At 36.9% G+C, this 13,582-nt stretch overlaps 1 protein-coding gene across 1 annotated transcript in view; it reads left to right on the top strand.

The window, feature by feature from the left end:
- The first annotated feature begins 2 nt into the window (after nt 1-2).
- Nucleotides 3-13,582, top strand: part of LOC137390766 (early endosome antigen 1-like) — a 14,077-nt gene continuing 497 nt past the window's right edge. Inside the window, exons 1-15 of the mRNA XM_068077086.1 lie at nt 3-32; nt 497-643; nt 1,397-1,555; nt 2,048-2,110; nt 4,337-4,504; nt 5,074-5,295; nt 5,667-5,777; nt 6,155-6,433; nt 6,580-6,738; nt 7,269-7,460; nt 8,732-8,878; nt 9,206-9,289; nt 9,943-10,206; nt 10,678-10,845; nt 11,508-11,696. Of these exons, the coding sequence (XP_067933187.1) occupies nt 3-32; nt 497-643; nt 1,397-1,555; nt 2,048-2,110; nt 4,337-4,504; nt 5,074-5,295; nt 5,667-5,777; nt 6,155-6,433; nt 6,580-6,738; nt 7,269-7,460; nt 8,732-8,878; nt 9,206-9,289; nt 9,943-10,206; nt 10,678-10,845; nt 11,508-11,696 (2,382 nt within the window). The remainder of the gene's footprint in view (nt 33-496; nt 644-1,396; nt 1,556-2,047; nt 2,111-4,336; nt 4,505-5,073; nt 5,296-5,666; nt 5,778-6,154; nt 6,434-6,579; nt 6,739-7,268; nt 7,461-8,731; nt 8,879-9,205; nt 9,290-9,942; nt 10,207-10,677; nt 10,846-11,507; nt 11,697-13,582) is intronic.

The following is a 13,582-nucleotide window of genomic DNA, read 5'->3' as shown; positions in this document are numbered from 1 at the left end:
TGATGATTAGTAGGGATTGTCTTAAACAAGAGGTAAGAAAGCATGTGTGAGTTGCATGTTTTATTAGTTCTTTGTGGAGTTGCTTTCCCTTTTGATGTATGACTGGAAAAACATCAACTTTTTCTTTGTTATTTTTACATCTGCTACATTCGTTGTCCGCCAGCATTTCAACCTCAATTTTTTGGTGTCTAATATGTCATATATAATTTGTCATGGTGGCTCAGTTGGTGAGTAGGTCAGGACATCAATTTGCTTTTAAGAGTTGTGTGTAATGAGTAGATACTTTTGGAATGTAGAAAGGGAATATGGGAGAAAAGCCTACAGGAAGCTCTATGAACCTGAGTTGATGCACTTATAAAGATCTAGACTGTAATCTTATCAACTCAGGCATCAATTGAAAAATACTTTGAAATAAGTTGAAGGAATCATCTAACTTTTGCTTTCATCTTCATTTGAATAATTCTATAGGGTACCTTTATCGTGTTGTTTCTAATAGCTGACAAGCAGAGAGCAGCATGTCAACACTCTGCAAAGGGAGATAACTTCTCAACACGAAGAGCTTGCGCTGAAAACGGAAGAAAATAGAGAATTGATTGAGAATATAGCTAGGTTGGAGAAGGAAGCAAAACAGTATACAGAGCAGGTGATTACAGACATATTGCACTCACTGTCAGCTAGATAAAGCTTCTCTAGTGTCATCACTAACCTTCATGCCTTTTGCTAAACTATCATATATCTGACTATTTATATGGATTATATCAACTTTCTGATACCTTTTTATTCATGCTGTGCAGAGAATATATATTAAATACTGCTGCAATATATGAGCCAATGTGCCAGCGGTTGACATGAATTATTAATGTTATCAGATTGTGATAGCAGCTTATTTTATGTGAATTCATACAAGATTCTAGAATATTCTTCTGGCAATGTAGACACCCTGCAATTATGAAAACAGCCGTCACTAATTCAACGTAGTATAATTGTTTCCCATGAAGTCATGACACATTTAAAATTTGGTTTGTCATTGTATTGAAACGAGTTGGTGTGTCAGAGAATGGTTTGTGGGCGGACTCAAGTGCATGTTTGACACTAAAGCCATTATGTAACTGATTATTACTTATACTTTGATCATATGTTGTTGTTTATGGAAATTATGTTTATTAGCCCTGTGATGAAATTTCAATGTCCCATCACTTGTTGGAAACTGATGTACATTGCTAGTTCCTAGCTAAGAATGACGTAAAAATATATTGAGATAGCTTTGCAGTATGCATTTAGAGCATTGTGCGTAATGCTATGTCAACGCTGTTGTGCGCTAATTGGCAGTTATGGATGCTGTTATTGTTCGCTGCACCTGTGTGACGGATCTACGGGCTGCTCTGCTGTTTAACAGATCTATGAGCTGAATGGAAAATGTGATGAGTTTGAAAGAAAGCTGTATGACAGAACGGAAATGCTAAAGTTGGAAATAACAAGAAGGGATGTGCAGGTGAAGAGCATCAGAGAAGAGATGAATAAGACCGGGGAAGAGAAGAGGTCTCTTGAAAAGAAGGTACTACCATTTGTACTTCATTCATGTTTACTATGATATCAAGCCTCCAGTGGTGTTATTAGTAGCTGTGAATTAAGAGTAAATTGTCAGCAAAATGCTTGTTCAGAAAATGTTCTACAGATATTTTTTTAAACATATTTAGGTAGCAGCTCGGTACAAACATGTCGGTGGTAATGATAAATGACGTATGCTATACAATTCAGAGTTGTCTTTTCTTTAATTTCATTGTTATGGAAAGAGCAGACAACCTATTATTTTATGCCCTTGGTATTTGAACTAATACTTGAATATCATATATACTCTGGTTATCGTTTGGGTCGAGTTTTCAGTAAACAGCTCACCCACCACTACTTACTCAATTCAAATCACTGGATATATGTGTACAATGTAGCAACTGTTTTACTCTGGCCTGCCTACTGTTCTGGTACTTACATGTATTTGTAAAGAAGATGTAAAATTTCTAATGAGTTGTCTTCTTTTTATACACTTTAGATTAGTGAAATGGATTCTGAGCATAAAAACACCCAAAATGAGCTCCAGATTATGACAGAGAAGGTGAGAGGATTGTCATGCTGGTATTTTAAACACATATTAGACAGGTGTACGGTGTACCCAGTCTATAGTGGACATAGCTTAGCATAGACACAGTAATGACCACAACTTTTTATCGTTTCATTCTGTAGGTTTACATATAAGAGGCTTGGCTGTAATAAATTGTGGCTTTGGAAAACTTGTTGCTCAACCCTCGGAAGTGTGATGTAGCCATTCCCTATTATATTTAATTAACACCAGCTGAAACTAATTTATGGGTGCTTTCATCATTGACCGACACCACAAGAAGGTGTTGGCTCACAACAATGGTCACAGTTATGTTAACCTTTTTGACCTTGCATGCCTCTGCTTATTATTTTTAATAGTGGGAACCAAAAAGTGCTTTAATGTGCTAATTTTTACAACACCCTCATTTGACCAACCTAATATTCTAATACTAGCTGAATGCTCGGGTAATAAAAAAGACTTTGGGCAGAAAATTTATTTTCACTTAACATATACAACATTGGCCATTATAACTCTTAAACTTCATATCTTGGGAAAATTACAATGTACTGCGGGCAGAGTTCTTACCTTTAATACAGACGTGTAACATAAACATTGAATCTAACTTATGTAAATTTAGCTTATTAAAAGCATACTTGAAGGAAGGTTTAGTATGCATTTTAGCAAACTTTAACCAAAATTTTATCATGTATCTGTTTGTGAAGCCGTTTTTACCATAACGGATGACGCTGAACTGAGATGCAATTGCCAAATTTTAATTTCAAGAGAAATGTTCGTTGATATCGTTTTGCGGAAAACAAATTAGCCCTAGTACGGGGAGAATGAAAAAACATCGTGTTTCATAGAGTGCATACAGTTTCAATTAATATGTCATATAGCGCGAGCAATCGAAAAAAGGGTTTATATATTATATAGTAAAAGCTATGAATTGTAAGAGCCTTCGTAGTCTTGTGGTTAGACATTTGGGTTTTAAACCTACAGTTGTAATCTTCGTGAGTTCAAAACCAACACATTGTAAGATTTTAATTCCAACAATTAAATAGCTATACCCGGACAAACCCACACGCAAACACAAACTTTGAAATTTATATATATAGACTCAACACAGTTGGGTTCTTTACTAAGCATTTTAGCAAACTGTATCCGCTATTCATAGCAACTATAATAGTTAGTATTGTGGGGCTGTATGGGTCAAAGTCAGCATCTTGTGTGGTCTGTGCTTGTCGGCTGGTGCTTATGAATGTGACTTTCACATATTAAATTTTACCGATTGATCATTCGTTAGCCTGAAATGCCTGACCTATGACCTCTCTTTAATAATTACTCTGATTCTCTCAAATTTAGTACCTCTACTATTGCTATATTTAAAAATAATCTATATTCTAAGAGAAAATTTGAGATCTGCTCTTTGCTATTATAAATTTATTTTTTTATTAAGTAACACCCAAAACTTGATGCCCTCTTGGCTGTATGAATATCACAGTATTAACTGCTGGCAGCTAGTAGAAGAATGGAACTACATACTTGAGAATTCCTTGTGATGCTAGCGAGTTGGTCTACCAGAACAATTGCTTTACATATACAATAAATTAATAGTGTGAAACGAGTTTAGGCTAAATACTTTGCTACTGCAACTAATTATTTAATTAATGCGATCACAGCCTAGAGTCAGTACTAGAGTCAGTACTAGAGTCAGTACTAGAGTCAGTACTAGAGTCAGTACTAGAGTCAGTACTAGAGTCAGTACTAGAGTCAGTACTAGAGTCAGTACTAGAGTCAGTACTAGAGTCAGTACTAGAGTCAGTACTATTTATTATGCCAAATAGTTTATTTATAGGAATATAATTACGCTTTTTAGGTTTTTGCCTTATGTACGTTAAGGCAAGATTACCTATCGTTATTACTCTTTGTGCAAGCGTGAGATGCCGGTAAAATAAGGGGTTAGTAATATCGTCTAATCTAGTACTGAGCCCTGCAAATCAAAAGAAACAAAGCTCTCTCTACCCAACGGTCATGATTAACTATCATCTATTGCATAACCTACCTCACAATCTACCATATGATCTACGGTGTGGTTTACCGGCGTGATCTACTATTATCTACTGTATTGCTTCCTGTATGCCTTCTATAATAAACCTTTTTTAAACCCATAATACCATTTTTAAATGTGTATTGTGAAAGGTTTAACGCATGTATCGTGGGTGGCTGGCTCATCTGCTACAGGCTAAACGCTACAAAAGTGAAATAGATGAGATACAGACTGACATGGAAAAAGCTCAGAAGGCATACGACTCGAGTCACCTCGAATGTGCGCAGCTAGCAGCACAGAATGCAAGGCTTGAGGCGGAATTAACCTCTGTTCAGGAAGAGCACATGTCAACTGCGAATCAGGTAGTTACTGTTTAGTGTGACTTTTAGTTGCTGATTTGTCATTATATTCTGCCTCTCTAGCAAACTCTTTCGTCTGAGCATTCTATATTATTATATATTACCTTATATATAATATATCGTATATATTATCACCTTATTATATGTTACCTTATTGTAGATAGTTTGCAATTTTAACTAATTTATTTTCTTCTTTTGATTATTTGAAATGTCGTCTCCCATTTTATTTTTGATAATGCCCAGTGTTTGCAATAGGATCCAATCGTATGTTATTGATTGCTGAGTGTCCATAACATGTATTATAATTTGTGGATTCGAACTGTGTTATGGAGATTCTTCCTTGTTCTTTCATCTTTATGCAGTGAAATTTAAGGTGTCTTTTATTTTTATTGTAAGGTTTCATTGGCTCACTGGTTGTGACAGCAAATAAGATTAGAGAATCTTAAAGATAGCTGTTGCTAGGCAACCGCAGATGGTGCGCCCTCACTGTTGTTACACAATTAGTTGTTTTACTCTTGAGGACTCAGACAGCAGACATGTTTCTATGAATAATTTTTCTGCGCATGTTACAGCTGGACAAGATTAGCAGTGGCATGCAACAGTTAGAGTCAACTACCCGAGACCAGCAAAAGAATCTCTCGGAGGAAGTTGTGGAGAAGCAGCTCGAACTCTCAACTTTAAGAGGTAAAGTCGCTGAGTACGAGACGAGACTTGATAAGGCTGAGAGAGAAGGTTCGGAGCAGAAGGAGCAGCTGAGCAGTCTTAAAGAAGAGCACGCTAGCACTAAATCACAGGTTTGTTAGCTGTTAGAGACAGTCGATCACATACATGCATATAGTACACTAGAATTTAATGTGTATCGAATCAAGAACAACACTAATTTAACTGTCTTTAGCTAACTAAATGGAAATAAGGATATCAATGTATCATTTTAGATGACACAATACAGCGTGTCTTTCAGGTTCACTTACAGGGAAGCACAGTTAGTTTTTAGTACAATTTGTTTGTGAATCAGAATTTGCGACGTCAGTTCATCATCGTGACGGGTTCCCTAATTTTATAGACACTGAAATTCATGCTAAAACTCTTTGATGGTGCTATCGCTTTTTTCAAAAGGCTCTTAACTTAAATAAATGCAGCGAGTGTTGTATTTGTATGAACGCAGTTGTACACATGTGAAGCAAAGCTGGCAGACACGGAGCGTCGACTAGAAGAGGCCAGTGAAAAGTTGGCATCTACTGAAGCGAAGTTGGAAGCCGCTAACATTCAACTTCAGGTACCTTTACACCTTCAGGCTTAATGGCTCTATAACTATCGTAAAACCTCTAATTCAACGCCATGGCGCTCTGTTTTTCAACCCTTCCTTTGTAGTGGCGGTCAATTGGAGGTGGCGTACAAATGGAGGTTTTACGGTAGCTTCACTCGTGCCTTCAACATCATGGTCTCTTATTGGTTGTTTGTTATAGTCTATTTCAGTTTTAACCTTCACTCACTAGTAAAATTATCTATTAACAAACTATATATGAAACTATAACACTAACAAGTTTTGAGAGACTTTAAAAAGGTACAACAGACTGTGTAAACTTGAATTGTCAATTGCTTTTAAGATGAAATTGGAACACTTGATTGGAACTCCGGTTCTGCTCTCTTTAGGAAGGTCGAGTGTCATTTGACCAGCAAGAGCAGGTGCTTCGACAAGAGCTGATAGAGAAAGAAGAGGCTTTACAGGATGGAAAGAGCAGGGAGAACAATTTAGCCAACAAGATTTCCTCGTTAGAGAATCAGCTAGCTTCTGTCAGTACTCAGCTGGAGCAGGCCAATCAGCAAGCAGGCAGCAGTCAGCAGACAATCTCCTCGCTCAACTCAACTCAGAGCGAACTCTCTAAAAAACTTGCTAGTCAACAAGAGCTTTATAGCAAAGCATCTAAAGAGGTCAGTGATACTTGTTTTCTGACTAATAGTTTGGAAGACGAGCATTGATGTGTCAATTTTTCAAATTTCTGGTATGAATTAGCACCTTTCATATATATTTAGGTGGTTAGTTTGAGATGTACCAAAATTTCCTTTGACATTTTCAGCTGGATATCCTCAAGTCTCAGGATGAGAAGCTCAAGTCTGACTACGAGCTGTTGCTGGCACAGCACGAGGAGAGGTTGGCCGAGAATGGTAGATTAGAGGCTAGAATTAGAGCTCTACAAATCAACCTTCAGACAGAAAGTGACTCAGCCAATCAGCGGGTATGTTGATGATTCAAACTCTACCTTCAATTATCAATTTTTATCATGAAAATTGGTTAGTAAATCGGTGGATATTTTAATTGCTGGCTGATGGTCTGCTTGCCAACACTTTATAAAAACGTTATAATACTATATAAAACATCTAATGTTATGTTATACCTAGCATTATATGGCTATATATATATATATATATATATTTATGCGTGTATAATGTATACATTTAATGTTTATGTATAATATGTACATTTAATGTGTGTGTATAATGTGTACGTTTAGTGTGTATGTATAATGTGTGCATTTAATGTTTCTGTATAATGTGTACATTTAATGTGTATGTATATTGTGTACATTTAATGTGTGTATATAATGTGTACATTTAATGTGTGTATATAATGTTTACATTTAATGTGTATGTATAATGTGTACATTTAATGTGTATGTATGATAGGCTGTAGTGTTAAGAGACCAGACAACTGTCTTAGGGTATAATGGCTATCTTTGGCTTTGTCAGCCACTTTGGCTATGACTAGCTATGCTTGTGTTGTCTGTATAAGGAGAACACATATGAGAGTGAGGTAAAACAACTCAAATTGGAGAGAGCCAAGCTTCAGGAAATTCACTCAAGACAGGAAGATCAGTGCAGAAAGTTGCATGATAAAGTGGAAATGTTGGCCGAAAAAAACAGAGGTCTTGTGTTGGACAATGAAATGAAACAAAGACAGGTAGACACTCTTTTATTTCATCTCAATATTAGTTACATAAATCTAATAGTCTCGACTATAAGGACTGCAGACTCTCGCTATCTGACAGAGCAGTAAACGTAAGATAGGTTTCTCACATGTCATATACAAAGTGTAGCATGTGTTCGGACTGGCAAAGTGCTTATGAGTAAGGCTGACGATGGCAGCATTTATATCAGATTTGGCAGACTGGCTGCAGGTAATTCAAGACTTGTATAAAGAAACTACTACAGTGGTCACTGTAGTTATCAAAACCCTTGAGTGTGTTTTGTTTAGTATCCAAGGAATATATATATTTTATACATAAACTCGACCAATCTGTGTGACTATGATTTATCTGATGTTAATCTATGTGGTAGCAGACAGTCTACTAGGCCAATCTGTGTGACTATGATTTATCTGATGTTAATCTATGTGGTAGCAGACAGCCTACTAGGCCAATCTGTGTGACTATGATTTATCTGATGTTAATCTATGTGGTAGCAGACAGTCTACTAGGCCAATCTGTGTGACTATGATTTATCTGATGTTAATCTATGTGGTAGCAAACAGTCTACTAGGCCAATCTGTGTGACTATGATTTATCTGATGTTAATCTATGTGGTAGCAGACAGTCTACTAGGCCAATCTGTGTGACTATGATTTATCTGATGTTAATCTATGTGGTAGCAGACAGTCTACTAGGCCAATTGTGACAAAACTATTATATTTGTATAAGCTGCGGCTTTTCCAGGAAAACGTATTCCTTGAAAATAACACTATTAAAGTAAACCATAATGACAGCTTGTAATGGTATTCATTTGGTCAGTATTTTGTTGGTTGACCTTTGATTCTATAAACTGGTGCCTGGCCCCGTAGTGAAATATTGTCATACAGATTAAATTAGATAATAAATATTCAAGTAGGGATTTAACATAACAGCTTTTCGCAGTAGAGCAAATGTTTTGTTTGATAGCAACTGTTTATTTGTCATGGCAGAGTGTTTGCAGGTAACACTCGCATTTAACACTCGCAGGTAACACTCGCCGGTAACACTCGCCGGTAACACTCGCCGGTAACGCTCGCAGGTAACGCTCGCAAGTAACGCTCGCAAGTAACGCTCGCAGGTAACAGTCGCAGGTAACAGTCGCAGGTAACAGTCGCAGGTAACAGTCGCAGGTAACAGTCGCAGGTAACAGTCGCAGGTAACAGTCGCAGGTAACAGTCGCAGGTAACAGTCGCAGGTAACAGTCGCAAATATCTTATTGTTGAAGGTAAGTGAGTTGAGTGGTGACCTAGGGGAGCGAGAAAGGAAGTGTTCAAGCCAGACTCAAGAGATACTCAGCTTAAGTGACCAGGTGCAGCGTTTGGCAACAGAGATCAAACAGATCACTTCCACGAGGGAAGACCTCAGTCAAAGTGTAAGTTTTTAATACCATCTTTTGCAGTAGCCCAACTCACCTTAACCAGCCCTTCAAGTATAAAGAATAAACATTGATCTATCAGCCTGTAGTCTGTTGACTAGTTCTGATCATGGAATGTTATGCAGGAAACGTTATCCTTTATGTTGACGGTGTTCTGCGTCGGATCTGTATAAATATATAAGTAAATATAAATCTGTAAAAATAGTTTATAAATTTTTGCTAGCGATGCTTTGCGTAGGCTGCAAGTTTCTATCAGCAGCTCGGTTTTTCTGTAACCATCTGTTGGTAAGATTAACCTAATTTTGCTAGTTTCTCTCGTCACAGATGATTGCAAAGGAAGATGAGACCATGAAGCAACAAGACAAGATAAACTCTCTCAAGCAGAAAGCAGATCAACTACATCAACAGGTGAGATCTCGCTGCTCTGTATTTAATTGTTGAGCATTGTTGGACAGCAGTAGTTAATGCCATACCAAACAATGAGGACATAACTCCTATGGTAAGTGGCTGTAAGGCTCCGCTAGCCATTGTCTGAACATGTTTTTTAGTTCATGTTTTTAGAAGCGCACACAACTTTTTCAATGTTTTGGTGTTTCATTTTTGATCAGAACACTAATGCTTGCTTTATTATTATTATGTAACAACATTAACTCAAACAGAATTCCGCTGTAAAAACATTGGGTATGTTTGATTTAAAAACATAAACATTTATTTTTTTATCTATCTTATCATAATTTATTGCTGTTACACGTTGCTAGTAGTGATAAGAAAAGTTATATATTATAAAAGTTAACTAAAATAGTAATCTGATGTTTTGAGTGTTAATTTACTAATATTAATCTTTAATCTGAAAATAGCCGCAAATTTCAAAGTAGCATTTCTGGTCATCAAATATTTGAAAGTCAGCTATGATCGCGTAAGGTGACTCTAAAACAAGGTAATTTCAAGATGAGGAAACTCCAAGTTTCAAAGTAGTTCTACTTAGTCAGGTACGAGCAATAACAATAGTGTCACACTTGTTTGATGTTTCATCGAAACCGGCAGCCCTTTTTGTTTTGTAGAGCCGGACATATGAGGGAGAGGTACGCGGTCTACAGAACCAGTTGCTGCAGGTAGAGAGGAAACTAGAACAAAAGAGCAATGAGCTGGAGAGGCTAAACCAAACTCACAGCAAGCTTCAGTCTTCTCTCGCAGAACAACAATTGGCTATATCTCAGGCTAAGCAAGCGCAGCATGAAACTAAGGCTGCTCTTCAAGCTGAGATCAAACGACTGGAAAAACTCAATTATGAGGGAAGACATGAACTGAGCAACAGTAGAAATCAGGTATTTGAGTTTATTAGTTGGTTTAAAATATAAGAAAACACCTGTTCAGCGATCTCGTTGTAAAAAGTCAGCAGTTGCAAGCTATTTTGTTTCGCAGCATAATAAAACCAAAAGTGTGCGCAGTACATTGTGGGTGGGATGCCAGCTGGTCATAGCACGCACCAATATTCAGCGCGTATACAATCACACATGCTATTCCGTATGGATGTAGGAAGACCTCCGCTGCAAACTATAATTTTGTAAGGTTCACTTATTAAGTTAATGTTGTAATTAGGGAACACAGGCTATGATAGTGCTAGGGTCAAGGGTTAACAACTTTACGGCTTACTTAATAGTAATGGTGGAAGTTTGGAGTGAAAAAGAAGTGGTAGGAAGGTAACTTGAAGCCTTGTAATAATCAAGATAATTTTGATAACATTCCATCACTTGTAGGGAGGTTCAATAATTGTGGTTCTGATCTATCGCTTGTAGAGTGAGCAGAGTGAGGCAGAGGCAGAAAGGTTGAGGAATGACAACTCCAACCTGTCACAGAAGTTACAGCAGGCCTCTCACGAGAAGCAGGAGCTGGAGCAGAATCTCCACAAGTACGAACTGGAGCTGACTGTCTCACAGCAGAAAAACAAGACATGCCAACAAGAGGTTAGTAGTAACTTCTTGGCATCGTGCCAAGTTTTAGTGTTTTCCTGCCTAGCTTCCAACGATGATTAGTAGTAAATTATTGACTTTTGTCAACAAGAGTTCAGTACGTGTAGTCACTTCGTTGGTTCCTCGCCCTGCAGCTGCTGATGTACTTTTTTTCAAAAAATATTTTTAAGAGAGAGCCACTGTTGGTTTAATTTTATCATGGCTTTTTTACTGTATATTAACATCTCTATACATTCACCTACTTAGTCACCTATACTCTCATCTGCTTGCTAGCATTATCTGCAAATTTGTATCAACCTGATTCTAAAAATATGGTCATCACCCCTTTTAACCATTCCAAATGCAGAAGTTTCTAGTTCAAACTATCTATATTTGCATTTATGTATACTGTTAAACTTAGTCTACAAATTCTGTGGAAACAAGGCTATACAAACTTGCTTAGTGTTTTTAAAATCGTCAACTACACTCGAAGTGTAGACTAATTTTTTCTGAGCTGTAAAAAGCTTGGACGATTGGCACTGAATACCATTGGTGTCAAAAAGATTATCTGAGTCCAGTTTTTATGGCAGCAGCACCTCTATTGCGTTAAAGTAAGAGAACTTGATGCTAGTAAATAAGCCTCACTAATCCTCGCTTCGCTGTGACCTTGACCACAGGTGGCATCACGAGATGCAGTCATACTAAAACTACAAGAGGACCTTGACCATGTAGAGCATAAATATACGATTACTCTAGAGGAGTCCAACGACAAACAGGAGAAGCTTCAGGCTTTAAAAGAAAAGCTACAAAAACAGGAAGCAGAAAATAGGCAACTTCAGATTCAAATCAACAAACAAACTGAAGAGGTAGTTACTATCGTACCAGCTGGTATTAGTGGTTAAAACTAGAGCTGCACATTGATCGCGTTAAATAAACAACTAACGGGATCAATACAAATAAACGATTAACTGAGTTTGGCCAATTAATCTTCAATTAAAATGCAACCGAGGTGATGATTTTGATGTGGTTCCTTTCCTTTGTACTGTTTAGTAACATACCGTTAGTAATACTAACGTAGCAGGTTACTACCATTTAATTTACTAGCAAATAAATATTATGACAAGCAACAATTTCTTACCAATAAATTACAACCACAATTATTTTGCACTCAACTATGAAAACACAAAGTGAGTCGCTAACATTAAACTTGTTTATACAATGCAATACACAAGCGCCGTGCCGATCTAGCCGTAAGCGGCTATGTTGTTAGTTCACTAGCTGTTCGAACATGTTTTTAGGTAGTAGCAACAAAAGCGATTTCAGTATTATTTAATACTTATCTTACAGTCTATTTGTTGGTTATTTTTAAAAACTTTCTCAAGTAAATTACACATGTATTTTCATTTTTCAAAAAAAATCACAATCATATTTCAGCTTCAGAATATTAGTAATATAAGATTGAGACTTTATTGGAACATGAAAGCAGAAAAATGTCTTCCACCCTAGGTAGCGCATTTCTGTAAGTTGTTGGAAGCGTGAACAAGAAAGCCAAGTACAGTATATGCCAGAAAGAAATTGCCTACCACCACAGCACATCGTTGAGATATATTTTAACTAATTTTCATCCTACCGCGCAGAAATCATCACCAGCTGTCACAGACAATAACTACTACTATCGTCCCCTGCGAGTGGCTATTCTTTAAAGCTGGCAATATTGTATGTAGGAAGAGGGCATCTCTTTATTCAGATAATGTGAATAAACTGTGCTGCCTCAACTCTTGGCTGACTTAATTATAGCCTTTCATAGACAGTTTTCATACTCATAATAATTATTACATTGTAACTTATGTACTTTGTACATATCATGTACTACTACTAACAATTGTCTCAAATATAATTAATTTATATGTAGCTGTATTATGTGTTTTTGAGTATGCAGGTTTTTGCTAGATTAAATCTAAGATTATTCGAAGTTTAACTGGTTCAGACCAGTTATTAATCGCGAATAATTTTTATAATCGTGCAGCTCTAGTTAAAACCATTGTGCGTAATCTATTCATCAAAGTAGTTATTTGCTCTTGACTTATTCAGGAAGTCTATAGAGACCTCGCTGAAGCATAGCGTTGCAAGCACAGGTGTCCTTTAGCGGGGATATTGCCGAAGCCGAGACCGGGCCGTAGTCTACACACACAAAAAAACAACATGTTGTTTTTTTGTGTGTGTAGACTACGGCCCGGTCTCGGCTTCGGCAATATCCCCGCTAAAGGACACCTGTGCTTGCAAGGCTAGACTTTGTTACACGCATATGCTAGATAAAGCTGTCTACCTTGTTATAACGTTTGAATAGTCATGTGATGGAGTTTTATCACCTACTATCGTAATACTAGTTCCTTCATTTTGAAAGTTAATGGATTTTATCTGTAAAGTGCAGAATACATTTACGGCCACATGTGCTGAATGTTTCGGACGAAATATACGAAAATATTCGGTCGAAACTCACAAAATTGCCAAAGCTGCGCATGCACACCGAAATCTTTTTTGTTGGTTGAATAAATTATTAAGGAGCGCAATTTTAACGTTGATTGGTATAGTCCAAGACACCTGTAATGACACACAAAAAAAATACCAATGCAATTCAAAATAGTAAATACGATGCAACTGATTAGATTGCAACTTATTCTAATCAACATTTGATGAAATGTTATATAAAAGTTCCCCTTCCTTAGTCTTGTAATGAATCAATTTGTATTGT

Source organism: Watersipora subatra, chromosome 3, assembly GCF_963576615.1.
Source record: "Watersipora subatra chromosome 3, tzWatSuba1.1, whole genome shotgun sequence".
Lineage (NCBI taxonomy): Eukaryota > Metazoa > Bryozoa > Gymnolaemata > Cheilostomatida > Watersiporidae > Watersipora > Watersipora subatra.
Note: the sequence above shows the minus strand (reverse complement) of the source record. Positions and strands in the feature narration are given on the sequence as shown.